The sequence below is a fragment of the Podarcis gaigeae genome (assembly GCF_964106915.1).
Source record: "Podarcis gaigeae genome assembly, chromosome: 13".
Taxonomy (NCBI): Eukaryota; Metazoa; Chordata; class Lepidosauria; order Squamata; family Lacertidae; genus Podarcis; species Podarcis gaigeae.
Window position 1 is genome coordinate 137801 of NC_139689.1, and position 18070 is coordinate 155870.

The following is an 18070-nucleotide window of genomic DNA, read 5'->3' on the forward strand; positions in this document are numbered from 1 at the left end:
TAGTCCTCCGAAGCGTCTCTATGGCGAAGGCCGGCGGCTTGGGGGGAGGCGCTCGGGCGGCGCTGGGCCGGCCCGGGGGCGGGGCTCCTCTGGCCTTTTCCCTTGAGTGGGGGCGGGAAGGAGGAGCGAGGAGGATCCAGGAAGGGAAGGGAGAGGGAGGGAGAGAGAAGTGGCCTCGTGAGCCCGGACGAGGAGGAACCAAATCGCTTTCTGTGCCGCGGAAGAAGCCGCTGAGGGAGCGCGGCGAGGCGGACGGGGGCTCCTCGTGTTCCAGATGAGGAGGCCGAAGAGGAAGGGAGCAGCCCCGTTGTCGTCCTCTCCGCCAAGGCCGCGGGAGAGGGCTGGGGGCCGGAGGGGAGCGCGGCCTTGGCCCGCCCTGGGCGCCCGGAGCCGGGGAGGCGAGAGGCAGAGCGGCCGCCCGATTCTGCCGTCCCACAAAGTCTTCCACTCTGGACCGCCAAGCCGGACTGAAGACTTGGGGGGTGCCTGCCTGGAGCAGATGGAAAAGCATTTCAAAAAGAGAGGAAGTTCTTCCAGATGAATCTCCTGTCACACCATCCTAGTGTTGGAAGGAAGCCCAAGGCTCATCTAGTCTAACCTGAATCCATTGGTGGTTTGGGTCCTGCCCTCCGGAGCCCTTGAGATACTTGAAGGTGGCTCTCATCTCTCCTCCCAGTCTCCTCTTTCCCAGGCTAAACATCCCCAGCTCCCTGGCCTGGCTTCCAGACCTTCATCATCTTGGCTGCCCTGCTCTGCACATGTTCCAGCTTGTCAACAGCCTTGAGCTTGATCTGGACACTAGACTTCGGATGATGCAGCCTGAAAGAGCAGTAGCTTTTTTAATGCTGCTGCATCACACTGCCTAGAGCAGGGGTCAGCAAACTTCTCCAGCAGAGGGCCGGTCCACTGTCCCTCAGACCTTGTGGGGGCCGGACTATATTTTTTTTGGGGGGGGGATGAACAAATTCCTATGCCCCATAAATAACTCAGAGAGGCATTTTAAATAAAAGCACACATTTTACTCATGTAAAAACACACTGATTCCCAGAATGTCCATGGGCCAGATTTAGAAGGCGACTGGGCCGGATCCGGCCCACGGGCCTTAGTTTGCCTATCCATAGCCAAGAGAGTACCCCCAAATAAAGCACCTCTGAGTGTGTGCAGAGTGACTGAGGTTCCTCCTTGACTCCTGCTTTGGAGAGAAGATGCAGAGTGGGAAGAGAGGGTGAGCTTTTTGTAAAGAGAAGACAGCTGCATGCCTAGAGAGGATAGGAAATGAAGGCAGTGGGGTGGAACAAGGTCCTCCAGAGCAAAAGTCCCTCGTTCCGAGGCCCTTCCTCACCCTGTTCAAGTGCTGTATCAGTGATGCCTCCAGGGACCTGGTGAGTCTGTCTTCTTCTGACCCAGTGCTGAAGGGGAGGGTGCAGGGGACCTGTTCAGCTAATCCCTGGAGGGACCCCCTACAACCCCCAAATCAGGGAGCAGAGGTTCCTCCCTGTCTGCTGTTCCTTTGGATCCATGTACCGCTTGCCACTTTATGGAGTGGTCTTTGGTTGGGAAGAAGAGGGCATGCAAACAAACCCCCATTTAGATGTCACATTTATCAACAGAGCCAGGCAGAAATATTTGGACATAAAATATATATAAAAACGACAATCTGACCTCTGCAGTAAATCAAGAAAGACTGTTGGAAGATGGAGGGGGGGGTGGTTGCTTCTGCATGCGGTGCACTGTGGAAACTATGGAACTCCTTCCCACAGGAGGCAGGGGTGGTCACCAACCGAGATGGCTTTCAAAAGGGGACGAGGCCAATTCATGCAGGAGACAGAAGTCTGCCTAGGCTCCTTCGTGCCCTTGTCAGCCGTGACAGCGGCGCCTGGATGTCTGCCCAGAAGGGAAAGGGGCCCTCGGGCTGCAGAAGCTCCTGCCCTCTGCCCTAGTCCCACACCAGCCTCCCCCCACCTGACGCTGACCAGGAGCTTTGGACTACAACTCTCGCCTGCCCACTGCATTTTGGACCAGTTCCCCAGTCATCATAGAATCATCATATTATTGCATAGAATAAATAATTCTTGTTATTATTTTCAATTACCCACCTAAAGTTCACAGGGCAGATGACAACAGAGAAGCACAATATTAAAGAACAGTTCAAAACAGCTGGGGAAATGGTGGAGAGAAGGGTGAATTGGGTGTGCTCGGCTAGCCAAGGGTTAAAAGAAATGGGTGCTGCCTTCCTAGAGAGGACAGGTATTAAAAAGGGGGGTGTCAGGTCCTCCAGAGAAAAAGCCCCTCCCTCCCCAGTCTTTGCGTGCAAGTGGAGGGGGCTCTTGGCTCGGCTAGGCATCTTCTGAGATCTGGTGGTGAGTCTCCCTTCTCTTCTCCGGGGATCACAAGGCTGCGGGGGGGGGGGGACACCCTCAAATCCAGGGCCGGATTAAACCTGGCGACGGAGGCCTCTCGGTAGTCGAAATCTCCAGGGCCCCTCGCAGATTATTCTGAAGTTTCTGCCTCGCGTTGATTGTCATTTTCTTTCCAGATCAAATCAATGCTCTTTTGATCCATGGTTGTGGGGCCCTAAAAGGCGTGGGGCCCCTAGAGCGGGGCCTACTCTGCCTATTTGGTAGATTCGGCGCTCCTGCCCCATCCCTCTCTGCAAAGCCTCGGAGGGCCCGGCTGGCCGGAGTCTGCAGCAACTGTATCCTTTGGGGGAGAGGGAAAGAGCAGATCTCAAAAGCCCGTCAAACTGAGAATCAACAGAGGTTGAAGCCGGACCCAAATATACGCCAAAGATAAAAGCAAAAGCCTGACCTAAGGAATAAAGAAAGAGTGACCTTCCCTCTGTCCTTGGTTGAGCTGGGTGGGGAACTGGGATATTCGGATATGGAGATAGGAGAGCAGACACTCTGCACATGCTCAGAGGCACCGTGGAGGTGAATTGGGGGGGAGGACCACCCATGTGCTTCCTTTACATCCTCCTTCCATCAGGTTTTGGGAGAGAACAAAGCACATTCCAAACAGACATAAGCAAAGGTCTCTCTCTTCCCACAGCCTTTCTCTGGAGCCGTTTTCTCTCCCTTCAGGAGAGTCAGAGAAAACAAAAGACTCAGTCACCACCCTGCCAAGATGGGGAATTTGCTCTTCAATAGCCTCTCATGGGATCTAAGGTCACTCCCCGGCTGCTAGAGAACAATAACCAGTTAATTATCAACTAGTTAAAGCTCAAGAGACTGCTCTTCTTGCTTGTCTGAAGTCAATGGAATCTTCCAGTTAAACCCTTTCACCATATTATTATTATTATTATTATTATTATTATTATTATTATTATTTCTTCAATTTATATACCACCTTTTATCAAAAGATCTCAGGGTGCTGTACAACATTAAATAATCATGACAGAACATCAATGATAAAAACATAATAAGAACTTAGTAAAAAGCATACTGACAAATAGCCTAATAATAAAATAGTCGTCATCGTAAGAGTTCTCTCCCCCATACTGTTACAAGCCATAGATTATTTAATAGCCAAAGGTCTGGGTAAAGAGGAATGTTTTTGCCTGGCACTTGAAGATATGTAATGAGGGTGCCAGACAAGCCTCTCTGGGGAGAGCATTCCACAGTTGGGAGCCACCACACAAAAGGCTTGTTCTCTTCTTGGCAGTACACAGACATTCCCATTTCAGTGTGAATTAAATCAGTTAGGCTTAACATCACCATGAAAGGCAGGAGAGGCCCTGCTGGAAAGGTAGCCCACAGGGTGGTGTGGAAAGCAGTGGCATAGCGGAGGGGCCATGGTCCCAGGCGCAGAATCTGGAGAGGGGGGGAACCAGGCCTTCCCCAACCAAGGAACTGGCATTAGGGTGCCCTCTTGGCCCCAAGTGGAGCCCCCAGAGGGAAGCCATTAAGGCTCCCAGCCTGTCTCTGGGGTGTGTGGCAAACAGGCTGTTTGACCTGGCTGAAATAAAACCTAGTTTTGCTCCTGTCTTGAAGAAAAAGCAGGTATGGCAATGCTATGAATAGAAAGCGAAGCAAGCCCATTATCTGGCTGCTGCTTTTTGAACCATTTCCCAAGTTGTCTTCAAGAGCAGCTCCACCCAGAGGGCATTGCAATGATCCCTTAGCATAGGAGTATCCCAAGCATATATGGCTGGGGGGGGGGGGGTTAAGGTCTGTTGTTGTTGTTGTTGTTGTTAGCCTGCCTCTCACTCTAAGTTCCCAGGGCAGGTAACAACATTAAAACACAACATTAAAACAGCTTTAAAAAAGCTTAACAATCACAGAAAGAAGGTGAGTCCTGCTCTGCTTGCTTTTAAATGCTGTGTTTTGGCTTCACCCACTTGGCCCTCAAGGAGTTGGGCAGATCAGGATCTGGCCCTCAGAATAAAGAAAGGGGAACCCCATCCCAGGAGTCTTTCTTGAGAAGGTTGGAGGTTCCAAGTGCTAAAAAATGAGACGCAAGCAGAAAAAACATGCCCTGAAGTCAGAGTGGGAGGAAGAGCAACTCTTGAAAATCCCTTGGTTAGCACCCCCACAAATGACTTACACATCACTCATAGTTCTGACTTCCTTCCTTGACTGAAAACATTGCAAGGTAGAAGCAATCAGGCTGTTTCAACTCACAGAAATCCCTTCTATTGCCTGCACATTTTTTATGGTCATTTTCCGTACGGGAGGTCTAGAGGATTACTTTTCCTTCCTTTCTTTATTAAAGAAAGCTCAGAGCCTGGACTGTGGTGCGATCCAGTCCTGGTTCCTAGCAAAACTCATCCACACTTGCTCAGTAAACCTTTCTCTTCTCCGAACTGTGTGACAATTTTATAATGGAACAATATATTTGCTTTTTAGAAGTTGCTGGCAGCTCTAATTCAGACTGTCAGACAGAACATGACGAAAGGAAAAACAGATTCCTTGAGATCTCTGGAGGACTTCCTAGGAGCAGAGCTGGATAAGCAAAATTCAGCTGGTCCTGAAGCAGGAGGAGCCCATGCCATTGGCACTGGGAGAAGTGGGGGATTCTGGGAAAACTCTGTGCAGCAGGTCCTGAGAGAAGAGGACACCCTCCGCTCAGATGTGCAGAGCCGGCAGTTCAGGCAGTTCTGCTACCAGGAGACTGAAGGACCACGAGAGGTTTGCAGCTGGTTCTACCACCTTGACCATCAATGGCTGGAGCCAGAAAGGCACACGAAAGCTGAGATGCTGGACCTGGTGATCTTGGAGCAGTTCCTGGCTGTCCTTCCAGCGGAGATGGAGAGCTGGGTGAGGGAATGCGGAGCGGAGACCAGTTCCCAGGCAGTGGCCCTGGCCGAAGGTTTCCTCCTGAGTCAGGCGGAGGAGAGGAAGCAGGCGGAGAAGCAGGTGAGAGAGGCTTTCCTCTGGATACTCCCAAGGGGCTCCAGACAGGAGGGAGAGTCTCCTAAAATCATCTACTAATGGCCCATCCTTTTTTGGAAAGCAATGCAAGGAAGAATATATGATACCCTCAGATTTTATCTCTGCCATTCGCTTTCTGATCTTTCTCCCCATTCTCTGTTTGGAATCCCTGTTTTTCTTTCAGGGAAAGGATCTGTTTGCAGAAATGGGCCCTGATTTGGCAGAGATGACTCCGTTGGACACCAGAGAGAGGCTGCTGGGTAAGGAGAAAGGAGTTTCTTCTTCATTTGGTCACATGCTGTGGATTTAGAAACTAATCTGTAAATTCTTTTCATATTTTGGGGGAAGACACTTGGAGGTCAGATGTTTCTTTGCACAATGAAAATATGAGATGGGTACAAACATCAGCAGGGGGTAATTTCTCTAAGGCTTATCTGTAGCTAGATAAGCACTGCTTCACCCCTGAGAGCATCGTGTACTCATGGATTCTGACTTAACTTTGTCTCTTGCAGGTGACAAAATGATGCCGGCAAGACCTCCTCATCCATCCTTTCATGATGGTGGAGGGGAATCAGTGGCTGTGGAAGCAGATCAGGTAGGGGGAAGGAGGCTGAGGAGTGGGGAGCCAGGGTGTCTCTGGTTCCAAACAAGTCTCTCTCCTCTAGGCTTGTGTCAACAAAGTTGTCTTACTGGGAAATGAGGGAGGAAGTGATCATGTCCTTCTGGATTTCATGATTCAGAGACAACTGAAAATGAAGTATATTCAGACATGCACTCTGGCCAATTTCAAAAAGCTTAAGGAGCTTCTGGGTGAGATCCCATGGTCACAAATAGTCAAAGAAAAGGGTTTCCCAGGTTGCTGGGAGTTTCTTAAAGGTGAGGTGTTGAAGGCACAAATACAGACAAGTCCAACAAAAAAAAGGGGGGGAGGCATCTAGATAAATTGGTGTGGTTACATAAGGAGCTTACAGGTGAGCTGAAAAGTAAGAAGGGCACAAAAGAGGAGTAGACTAGAGGAGGCAACAGTTGTGGGGAGAAGGTCTGGTGGGCCAAAGATCAGAATGAAGCTCAGGTTTGCAAGAGAGGTTCAAAATAATTTTTAAAAGTTTTATTTGGCTATGTTTGAAGCAAGGGGAAGAAAAAGAAAATAGTAGTTCCCATGCATAGAGAATACAGAGAAATGCTTTTGGATGACAGACAAAAGGCAGAACTGCAGCAAAATCAGCTAATGCTATTCTAGGCTGTGTTAACAAAAGTTTAGTGTCCTGATCATGAGACGTAATAGTCCCACTCTATTCTGCCTTGGTCAGACCACACCTGGAATACTGTGTGCAGTTTGGGGCACCAAAGTTTAAGAGAGATGTTGACCAGCTGGAATGTGTACAGAGGAGGGCAACCAAGATGATCAGGGGCCTGGAAGCCAAGCCTTATGAGGAATGGTGGAAGGATCTGGGTATGTTTAGCCTCAAGAAGAGGAGACTGAGAGGAGATAACATAGTAAAAATGGATTCTACAAAGGAGATTCCAACTAAACATCAGGAGGAGGTTTCTGACAGTAAGATGTTTGACAGTTGAACTGACCCCCTTGGAAGGTTGTGAACTCTCCTTCATTGCAGCTCTTTAAGCAGAGGTTGGATGGTCCTTTGTCAGGGATACTTTAGGTGAGATTCCTGCATTGCAGGATTTGGATTATCTGACTCTCAGAGTCTCTTCCAATTCTTCCAGTTCAAGAATTCTCTTATTTTATCAGTCATTTCTTCAGTGATCAGGATTAACCTAACCAGCCCCATCAGCTGCACAATGGGGCTTTCTCCCACTGTTTCTACCCCCTGAAAGTCTCCCCTAACCTCATCCCCAATAGCAGACAGAGAGAGAAGGGAATGGACTCTTCCATCTGGCAAATGGAAAACTTGAGCAGACAATATTGGAGTTCCATCCATTTGCACAAATATTGATAGCTAGCATTAAAATACACAATAAAAGAATTCCATTAAAATGTTAAGATAAGTATCCATAATCAAAATGCAAACAATCCCATGAAAACAACAGGGCAATTAACAGGCAGAAAACAACAGCACAAGGTGTAGTACTTCATTTTATACTGTCTAAGAGGAGGACCTTTTCCTTTCAGGGTTCATTGTGCTTTGAAGATGTCGCTATTCATTTCACAGACGAGGAATGGGCATTGCTAGACCCTGACCAGAGAGCTCTGCATCAGGAAGTCATGGAGGAGAATCGTGGGATCATGGCCTCTCTCGGTAAGTGTCAGAGTTGCCTCTAGGTCCCAGCTCACAGAGGACCAACGCTAGTCAGTAATAACGTATAAAAGTCTTTATTGAAGATTAGTTTCCATTTCCAAACCGCAGCATGCAACTCTACGTCTTAGAACCTAGACCGGCGAAGCTCCATCTGAGTCTCCGCCTCCTAGACACCAGTTTAAGACTCTAGCTTTACTCCACCTCTTCCGTTGTTCTTTCCTCCTCTGGGTCCTTCTGCCCCCTGGGGTTTCCTCCTTTCTGGACTCTTCTGACGCTGACCCCCCTGAGTCTTGCCCTTCCTTCCGGCGGGCTTTAGGACCTGGCTCCCTATCCGGGCTACCTGCTGTGCCGCTCGCCTGTACATTTGAACTTGGCGCGCGCGCCCAGCCGGTAACTTTCCTCTTGACCGTTTCCCCGCTCTCCGATGGAGGCGTGGTCAATCCTGACTCATCTCCTCTCGCTGGTGGTGAGAACACTGGTCCCGATGCCTGGGACTCCTCCCCCCCACTGCGCTCTGGTGGGGAAGCTGGTCCTGATTTCCAACTGCTGCTCTGGGAGTCCCCGCTGGCCCCTTCCTTCTGGGGTTTCCCCCTTTGCACCCCCCTTGCCCTGGCCATCGGCGCTCCCTTCTGTGAATCTTCCGATTTGCTGGAGAGGCTCATGGAATCCCTCTGACCACTGTCACCGCCTACGCTCCCCTCGGATTCCTCCCCCTCGCTCTCCATTTCCTCCCTCTCCTGTGCCTCTGCTCCTGAGCCCCTGACATCCATCCCCCCCTCGAAGCCCCCCCTTCCCCCTCCCCCTCTTCAGGTGCGGGTTCTGGGTGCTCCAGTGTTGTGGGGGTGAGTGCAGGATACGGTTCGTCCCCCGTGGCGTGCAGCCAGCCGGATAAGTCCGGGAAGTCCTCCATGGTCTCGTCGACGGCGATCTCCTCTGCTTCCATCTCCTGGGCGGTGTGTTCGAACCCGGGATCTTCCCCCAACTCGCCCATGACCCCCTCTTCCCCTGTCGCCTGGGGTGATGCTGCGTGCAATGGCCCTCTCGGCAGTTCTCTGCGCCACCCCACCTCAGGTTGATCCTCCCACCAATAGGAGCCCCCTGTGCCAAACCCCGAGAGCGATCCCTCTGGAGAGCTAGTCTCTAGCATCGTGTCCTCAGCTGAAGAGAACCCCTGAAACGTGCTGGCTGAGAGTGTGGGTGTGAAAAGATATTCGTCGAAATAATCTGCCGGCATGGTTCTGTGTGGGAAAATTGCATGGAATTCGTCTTTGAGCCATTGCTCCTCCACGGCATAGTCCGGTATCCACCTGTTGGCGCTGACCGGGGTGTCTTCCCTGGCAAGGAGATATTCAATCCCTTCCTCCCCCCATCTCGAGTCTAAAATCTCTGTGGCCTCGTTGAGTGGCCCCCTTCTCGGTGACCCCCCCTTCGCGGGCGCTCCCCTGAGCGGGTCTGGTGCTGTCCCTGGTGCCTGAAACCTGTGAGGTGCCTTGTAGGGCGTGAGCACCGATCTATGAAAGACCGGGTGCATTCTGGATCCCTCCGGGAGTGTCAACCGGAAGGCCACTGGGTTGATCTGTGCCTCGACTTGGTAAGGGCCTATCTGCTTGTGTCCGAGCTTCTTAGCTAACGATCTGGCCGGCACTGCCTGGGCTGCCAACCAGACCCAGTCCCCCACCCGGATGTCCTCCCCAACTCTCCTGTGTCTGTCCGCTTGCATTTTGTACGCGTGTTTAGCTAGCTCTAACTGCCTTCGGAGTTGCTCGTGGACCTCCTGTAACTCTGCTGCCAAGGCCTCTGCTCCCTGCGGCTCCCCCTCCCTCACTTTCTCTAAACCCGGGAAGGTTCTGGGATGCCGCCCATTGTTGGCGAAAAACGGTGTCACCCCCGTAGACACGTGTTTCGTGTTGTTGTAGGCAAACTCGGCCAGCGGTAGGTAGTCCACCCAGGTCGAGGGCTGCTGGTTCGCGTAGCATCTCAGGTACTGCTGCATGATGGCGTTGACCCTCTCCGCTTGTCCGTTGGTCTGCGGGTGTCTTGCTGACGCTAGGCTGACCTTGACGTTCAGGATGCCCATCAGCTTCTGCCAGAAGTTTGAGATGAACTGGCGCCCCCGGTCGGACAGGATAGACCGTGGTAGGCCGTGCACCTTGAACACGTGGTCTATGAACAGCTTGGCGGTCTGCTCCGCTGTGGCCACCTTCGCGCAAGGAATGAAGTGGGCCATCTTGGTGAACAAGTCTACTACCACGAGTACTGCTGTTTTGCCCCTCGAGCTGGGCAGATCAGTGACAAAGTCCAGGGCCACCCTCTCCCACGGTTCGAGCGGGGTCTGTAGCGGTTCCAACAGTCCCGCCGGCGGCCTGTGTACTGGCTTGGCCCTTTGGCAGGTGTCGCACCTATTGACGTAATCCGCGACTTCTCCCCGCATCTTGGGCCACCAAAAGTCTCTGGCTACTAATTCCACAGTCTTCTCTTTGCCGAAGTGCCCAGCGCTGGGCGCGTCATGTAACTGTTGCAGTACTCTCGCGCGGAGGTCGTCTCCCGGCACGTAGAGGGCCCCTTTGCGGATGAGCAGTCCGTCGCGTATCTGGAACTCATCGTCCTTCGCTGTGCCGCTGCGCACCTCCTCCATCTTGGCTCGTGCGAAGGAGTCCGTCTGCAGCGCGTAGCGTACTGCGTCCAGGTCCACCGTGGCTGAGGCACACGCCCTCAGGACTGCCCCCACGGCTCTGTCTGAGGCATCCGTCTCAACCCTCATGGGTTTGCTGGGGTTCACATGTAGCAGCTGTTCTTTGGACGCGAAGAGACGCTTGAGGTTCTGAAAGGACTGCTCCGCCTGCTCCGTCCAGATGAACCTCTTCTTCTTGGAGCTGAGGGTGTCGGTGATGGCCGCCGTCTGCATAGCGAAACCCTTGATAAACTTGTGATAAAAGTTGGCAAAGCCGACAAACTTCTGGACCTCCTTCTGATTGCGCGGGCTTTTCCAGTCCAGCACCGAGCGGACCTTGGCGCTGTCCATGGCGAGCCCCTTGTCAGATAGCTTGTAGCCCAGGAAATCCACCTCCGTCATGTCGAACTGGCACTTCTCCAGCTTGGCATAAAGCCTGTGCTCCCTCAGCCTTTGCAGGACTTCCTTGACATCTCTCTCGTGGGCCTCCAGCGACTCCGAGAAGATCAGGATGTCGTCCAGGAAGCAGACGCACTTCTTGTAGAGGAGACCCGCTAAGACACGGTGCATGAAGGCTTGAAAACAGTGGGAACCATTTTGTAATCCAAAAGGCATAACTCTATATTCATAGGTGCCTAGCAGCGTAAACATGGCCGTCTTCCACTCGTCGCCCTCCCGCACGCGTATGAGATTGTACGCTCCGCGTAGATCCAACTTGGTAAAGATGCGACCCTTCCTCACCGTCGCCAGCAGGTCATCGATTTTGGGCATGGGGAAGGCTGTGGGCTTGGTTTTCGAATTCAAAATTCTTTAATCAACTACAAGCCTCTTTTGGGGCGTGTCCCGCTTCCTCACAAAAAACACGGGACTGCCCCCCACTGCCTTGGATTCTCGGATGAATCCCCGCTTCAAGTTGTGATCTATGAACTCCCTGAGTTCCTGCATTTCATCCTCAGACATGGAATACAGTTTCCCCGTCGGCAGCGTCGCCCCCGGCAGGAGGTCAATCTTGCAGTCGTAGGGCCTGTGGGGAGGCAGCTTGTCCGCTTCCTTCTCGCAGAAGACCTCCAAGAACGCCTTGTACTTGTCGGGTACTGCTTGCAGCATGCCTAGTCGCAGTTGTGGAGCATCCCCTTGCCCCTCATCCTCCTGGTTAGTCAGGATGCAGCGTTCTGCGCAGTAGGAGGAGCCGAAAGTCAATTGGCGCTGGTACCATGCTAATGCCGGACTGTGCCGGTCCAGCCAGCTCATGCCCAACACTATGGGAGTGTCTGACAGTTGGGTGACGTTGAAGCTGATGATTTCGCGGTGATTCCCAATTTGTATCACCATTGGCGGCGTTTGCTGTACCACTTGTCCCCCTAGCAGCTCCCTGCCGTCGACTGTTACCACTTTCAGAGGCATCGTGGCAGGCAGGAGCGCTATGCCATGTTGAGTGACGAAATCCACTCCTATAAAGTCTGCATTGCTGCCAGAGTCAATGGTAATAGGGACTTCCATGGTGAGTCCAGTGGGCAGCTGAAGCGATGCCATGAGTTGCACCACTGGTTTGGGTGGGAGGGGGTCTGTGGGCTGTAAGATCCCTGGGGACTGCTTCACTGACTCGTCTGGCTGGGCCCCGGTGCCTCTGATTCCAGCCAGACTCCGTCGTTTCCCTGCTGTGGCGCACTCTGCTGAACTACTTCTGTAGCTGTCGCTGAGGCTGCAGTGTGCTTGTGAATCCTCTGGGGACACTCTTTCGCCATGTGCTGAGCACTGTCGCAGATGTAACACTTCCTGTTCCCTCTAGGAGGCTTCGGTTTGACTGCTCCCGGCGTTAGGGCTCTGGCTGCTGACTGAGCCTTGGCACCACCTAACTCCATCGGCTCCTCTCCCCCTCCCAATGGGGGCGTGGATTGAGCGCGCGCTGTCTCCCTGGGAAAGAAAGGAGGTGCTCTTGCTGGTGTGCGTCCCCAACGCCCTTCGTCCTTGCTCCAGGAACGTTCCTCCAGCCTCACCCCAATCGTCAGCGCTCTCTGGATCACGTCTTTAGTGGTCTGGGGTCGCTCCCCCCTCGCAATTTCGTCTTTCACAGCCCCGTTCAACCCCTCCCAGAACAGGTCCCTCACGGCAGCTGACTCTCTCTCCCACCCCAGCGCGTTGACCAAAGCAAAAAAGCGGGAGTGATATTGCCTTACAGTGGCTCTGCCTTGCTTCAATCCATGTATCTCTTTCCTGGCGATATCTACATCAATCTCTGATAAAAAGCACGCATCCATCGCCTTAAGGAAGGCTTTCGCATTTTGGAGGGCTGGGTCTTTATCTCGGTACAGATTCCGCAGCCACGCTTTAGCGTCTCCGTGGAGATGCGTTAGTATGAAGCCTACTTTCTCCTGCTCATCTCTAAAGTCCTTCTCCAACAACTCTAGGGTGAAAACCACGTCTGCTCTGAAGTTAGGATACTGCTGCAGATTCCCATCGAAATGCGACACAAGGCTGCCTCCTCTCTTTCCCAGCCCAATCCCCTCTGGTCTGGTTCCCGGCGCCCCCTGTTTAGCCAATATTTCCAACCTGATTTGCAGATCCTTGCAGACAGCAGCGGATTCTTCTTCCCTTTTCCTGGATGCCAGTACTTCCGAGTTAAGTTGTGCCCCCGCGTTTTGCAGGGCTGTTATTTGTTGTTCGGTATTCATCTTGTCCTGCCTTCGTGAGCTCGCGAAGCACCAATCTTCGCCCCTCGCTGCGTCCACTCACGTTGCGAGGTTTTATTTTATTTTTTTTGGAGATGGAGCTTACTGTCAGAGTTGCCTCTAGGTCCCAGCTCACAGAGGACCAACGCTAGTCAGTAATAACGTATAAAAGTCTTTATTGAAGATTAGTTTCCATTTCCAAACCGCAGCGTGCAACTCTACGTCTTAGAACCTAGACCGGCGAAGCTCCATCTGAGTCTCCGCCTCCTAGACACCAGTTTAAGACTCTAGCCTTACTCCACCTCTTCCGTTGTTCTTTCCTCCTCTGGGTCCTTCTGCCCCCTGGGGTTTCCTCCTTTCTGGACTCTTCTGACGCTGACCCCCCTGAGTCTTGCCCTTCCTTCCGGCGGGCTTTAGGACCTGGCTCCCTATCCGGGCTACCTGCTGTGCCGCTCGCCTGTACATTTGAACTTGGCGCGCGCGCCCAGCCGGTAACTTTCCTCTTGACCGTTTCCCCGCTCTCCGATGGAGGCGTGGTCAATCCTGACTCATCTCCTCTCGCTGGTGGTGAGAACACTGGTCCCGATGCCTGGGACTCCTCCCTCCCACTGCGCTCTGGTGGGGAAGCTGGTCCTGATTTCCAACTGCTGCTCTGGGAGTCCCCGCTGGCCCCTTCCTTCTGGGGTTTCCCCCTTGGCACCCCCCTTGCCCTGGCCATCGGCGCTCCCTTCTGTGAATCTTCCGATTCGCTGGAGAGGCTCATGGAATCCCTCTGACCACTGTCACCGCCTACGCTCCCCTCGGATTCCTCCCCCTCGCTCTCCATTTCCTCCCTCTCCTGCGCCTCTGCTCCTGAGCCCCTGACAGTAAGGTTCCCTGTTGGATCATAATAATAATAATAATTTATTATTTATACCCTGCCCATCTGGCTGGGTTTCCCCAGCCACTTTGGGTGGCTTCCAACAAAACACTAAAATACAATAACCTATTCCAACATTAAAAGCTTCCCTAAACAGGGCTGCCTTCAGATGTCTTCTAAAAGTTTGGTAGCTATTTTTCTCTTTGACATCTGGTGGGAGGGTGTTCCACAGGGCGGATGCCACTACTGAGAAGGCCCTCTGCCTGGTTCCCTGTAACTTGGCTTCTCACAGCAAGGGAACCACTAGAAGGCCCTCGGCGCTGGACCTCAGTGTCTGGGTAGAATGAAAGGGGTGGGGACGCTCCTTCAGGTGGGCCGAGGCCATTTAGGGCTTTAAAGGTCAACACCAACACTTTGAATTGTGCTTGGAAATGGGCTGGGAGCCAATGTAGGTCTTTCAAGACCGGTGTTATATGGTCTCGGCGGCCACTCCCAGTCACCAGTCTAGCTGCCACATTCTGGATTAGTTATAGTTTCTGGGTCACCTTCAAAGGTAGCCCCACATAGAGCACATTGCAGTAGTCCAAGTGAGAGATAACTAGAGCATGTACCACTCTGGTGAGACAGTCCGTGGGCAGGTAGGGTCTCAGCCTGCATACCAGATGGAGCTGATAAACAGCTGCCCTGGATACAGAATTGACCTGTGCCACCATGGACAGCTGTGAGTCCAGAATGACTCCCAGGCTACGCACCTGGTCCTTCAGGGGCACATTTACCCCATTCAGGACCAGGGAGTCCTCTACACCCACCTGCCTTCTGTCCCCCAGAAACAGTACTTCTGTCTTGTCAGAATTCAACCTCAATCTGTTAGCTGCCATCCATCCTGTTTTGAAATTCCATATGTAATGAACTCCCAAGATTTTGATTAACTGCACCACCTACAGCATCTAAAGTCTTATACTCCCACAAGCCACCTTGAATGGAAGGATTATTGACTGTTTTGTCTATGAAGATTCTTTGTCCAGTTATGCCTTTCTTAAGAATGATCTGGCTGTCCTGAACTGCCCTGGCCCTTTTAAATGTTGACTTCAGAGTGGTTAGGGAAGTTGAGGGAGCTTCTGTCAGGCATTGTGCTTGTCCTTCTGCTGTGGTCAATTTTTCGTCGACCAAAGAGACTACTGACCTTGGAGATGGAGGTGATTCCATGACTGGGCCAAACAAATCCATTCCAGAGGAAAGCCAGGCTCTTCAAATCTCAGGTTCCCATAAATACATCCATGAATGCACATCAACAAAGGATATGAATCCTGTAGTAGGATCTCTCATGTAAGATCTTTTAGTTCTTCCTCTGTCACAAGCATTAATCAACATTGTTCAATAATTTGGAGCTACATTTCTTCCCGATGCTCTAATCTGTTTCTCTTTTCATTGCAGGTGGTGATGAATTGGAAATGAAGAACAAGGGAGACCACAACAAAATCCACAGAGTGGAGAAACCACAGAAATATTTGGAGTGTGGTGAGAGCTTCAATCAGAGCAGCAATCTCACTTCTTATCAAGGAATTCACACAAAGAAGAAACCTTATCAGTGCTTGGAATGTGGGAAGAGCTTCTATCAAAAGGGCAATCTCACTTCCCATCAGAGAATTCATGCAACGGAGAAACCCTATCAATGCTTAGAATGTGGAAAGAGCTTCAATCAAAAAGGCAATCTCACATCCCATCAAAGAATCCATACAGGGGAGAAGCCCTATCAATGCTTGGAATGTGGAAACAGCTTCCGTCAGAGAACTGATCTCACTTCCCATCAAAGAATTCATACAGGGGAGAAACCCTATCAATGCTTAGAATGTGGGAAGAGCTTCAGGCACAGGGTTAATCTCACTTCCCATCAAAGAATTCATACAAGGGAGAAACCATATCAATGCTTGGAATGTGGGAAGAGCTTCAGTCAAAAGGGCAGTCTCAATCTCCATCAAAAAACTCATACAGGCGAGAAAATACATCAGTGCTTGGAATGTGGAAAGAGCTTCATTCGGAAGGAAACACTCACTTTCCATCAAAGAATTCATACAGGGGAGAAACCATATCAGTGTACAGAATGTGGAAAGAGATTCAGTCAGAGTGGTCTTCTGACTTCTCATCGAAGGGTTCATACTGGGGAGAAACCTTATAAATGCTTAGAATGTGGAAAGAGATTCAGTCAAAAAGTCAATCTCACTTCCCATCATAGAATTCATACAGGGGAGAAACCGTATCAGTGTACGGAATGTGGAAAGAGCTTTAGTCAGAGTGGTCTTCTGACTTCCCATCAAAGAATTCATACAGGGGAGAAGCCCTATCAATGCTTGGAATGTGGAAAGAGCTTCAGTCAGAAAGGAAATCTCACTTTCCATCAAAGAATCCATACAGGGGAGAAACCATATCAGTGTACGGAATGTGGAAAGAGTTTCAGTCAGAGTGGCCTTCTTGATTCCCATCAAAGAAGTCATACAGGGGAGAAACCCTATCAGTGCTTGGAATGTGGAAAGAGCTTCAGTCAGAAAGGAAATCTCACTTTCCATCAAAGAATTCATACAGGGGAGAAACTCCACCAATGCTTGGAATGTGGGAAGAGCTTCATTCGGAAGGAAAATCTCACTTCCCATCAAAGAATTCATACAGGGGAGAAACCATATCAGTGCCTGGAATGTGGGAAAAGCTTCACACAGAAGGTTAATCTTACCTTCCATGAAATAATTCATACAGGGGAGAAACCATATCAGTGTTTAGAATGTGGGAAGTGTTTCAGTCAGAGGAACAGTCTTATTTATCATCAAAGAGTTCATGGAGGCGGAAAACTCTATCAGTGCTTGAAATGTGGGAAGAGCTTCAGTCAGAGGAACAGTCTCACTTCCCATCAAAGAGTTCATACAGGAGAAAAACCCTACCAATGCTTAGAATGTGGGAAGAGCTTCAGTCACAGTGCCACTCTCACGTCACATCACAGAATTCATACAGGGGAGAAACCATATCAGTGTTCGGAATGTGGGAAGAGCTTCACTCAGAGGGGCCATCTCACTTTCCATCAAAGAATTCATACAGGGGAGAAACCATATCAGTGTACGGAATGTGGGAAGAGCTTTAGGGACAGCCGTGCTCTCACTTCCCATCACAGAATTCATACAGGGGAGAAACCATATCCGTGCTTGGAATGTGGAAAGAGCTTTAACGAGAGTGCCATTCTCATCTCTCATCAAACAATTCATACAGGAGAAAAAGCATTTCAGTGCTTTGAATGTGGAAAGAACTTCAGTAAGAAGAGTAATCTTACTACTCATCAAAGAATTCATACAGGGGAGAAACCATATCAGTGCTTGGAATGTGGAAAGAGCTTCAGTCAGAATGGATCTCTCACTTCCCATCAAAGAATTCATAAAGGGGAGAAACCATATCGGTGCTTGGAATGTGGAAAGAGCTTCAGTCAAAAGGGAAGTCTCACTTCCCATCAAAGAATTCACACAAGAGAGAAACCATATCTGTGCTTAGAATTTGGAAAGGACTTCAGACAGAGTTCCCATTTCAATTCCCATCAAAGCACTGACAGTGGGGAGAAACCATAGTCACGGAATCATAGTGTTGGAATGGACCTATGACAGATGGCCATCCAACCTCTGCTTTAAATGTCTTTATCAGTTCATGCTGCTTTCAAACAACTCTTATCATCAGAAAGTTATTCCTGACGTTTTGTCAAAATCTCCCAAAATCTTGTTTCTTAAAACTTGTAGCCACTGGTTTGGGTTCTACCTGTTGCAGCTGCAAACAAACAAATAAACAGTGGTCTCTGGCCACTATTCTCCATTCATTGTGAGGTGGAATTAATGTTAGAACCATTCTTACTGAAGCCAATTGTCACATATGCAATAATAAAACCTGACCACAAGACTGGCAAGAACCAGTTGAAGAGGAACCTCGTGGTGAATTGCCCAGTGAAAAGCACTAAGGAAGGTTCTGACACATACATCATAAGCTGTTTATCATGGACTGTGGTTAAATAAGGGCTGGGGAAGGGTTGTTTTGCCAGAAGGTGCTTGGGTGGAGGATGAATAGCTAATAAGACATCCATTTGCATAATAATAATAATAATAATAATAATAATAATAATAATAATAATAATTTATTTATACCCCGCCCATCTGGCTGGGTTTTCCCAGCCACTCTGGGCAGCTTCCAACAGAACACTAATATACAATAACCTATTAAAC

General features: G+C 50.5%; 1 protein-coding gene across 5 annotated transcripts; it reads left to right on the forward strand.

Annotated features, from left to right (window-relative positions):
- The first annotated feature begins 219 nt into the window (after window positions 1–219).
- LOC310828774 (uncharacterized protein) lies at window positions 220–17670 on the forward strand. 5 transcript variants are annotated; one of them, XM_083706601.1, is made up of 7 exons: window positions 220–2357; window positions 2537–2930; window positions 4845–5342; window positions 5554–5629; window positions 5882–5964; window positions 7501–7627; window positions 15261–17670. In XM_083706601.1, exons 2-7 carry the CDS (start codon window positions 2910–2912, stop codon window positions 17426–17428), a joined length of 2973 nt encoding a protein of 990 aa, XP_083562727.1. In that variant the 5' UTR covers window positions 220–2357; window positions 2537–2909; the 3' UTR covers window positions 17429–17670. The 5 variants fall into 5 exon arrangements, with proteins under 5 accessions (XP_083562727.1, XP_083562726.1, XP_083562728.1 ...); XM_083706600.1 differs by having other exon boundaries at window positions 220–1382; XM_083706602.1 differs by lacking the exon at window positions 2537–2930 and having other exon boundaries at window positions 971–1382; window positions 4845–5354.
- Window positions 17671–18070: the final 400 nt, after the last annotated feature.

Bases quoted from the DNA above. Each gene is read 5' to 3' on its own strand.
- LOC310828774 (XM_083706599.1), top strand. From the start codon at position 2,910: ATGCTCAGAGGCACCGTGGAG. The intron at 5,355-5,553 runs GTGAGAGAGGCT...TTTTTCTTTCAG, and splicing joins GGAAGCAGGCGGAGAAGCAG to GGAAAGGATCTGTTTGCAGA. The intron at 5,965-7,500 runs GTAGGGGGAAGG...TTTTCCTTTCAG, and splicing joins TGGCTGTGGAAGCAGATCAG to GGTTCATTGTGCTTTGAAGA.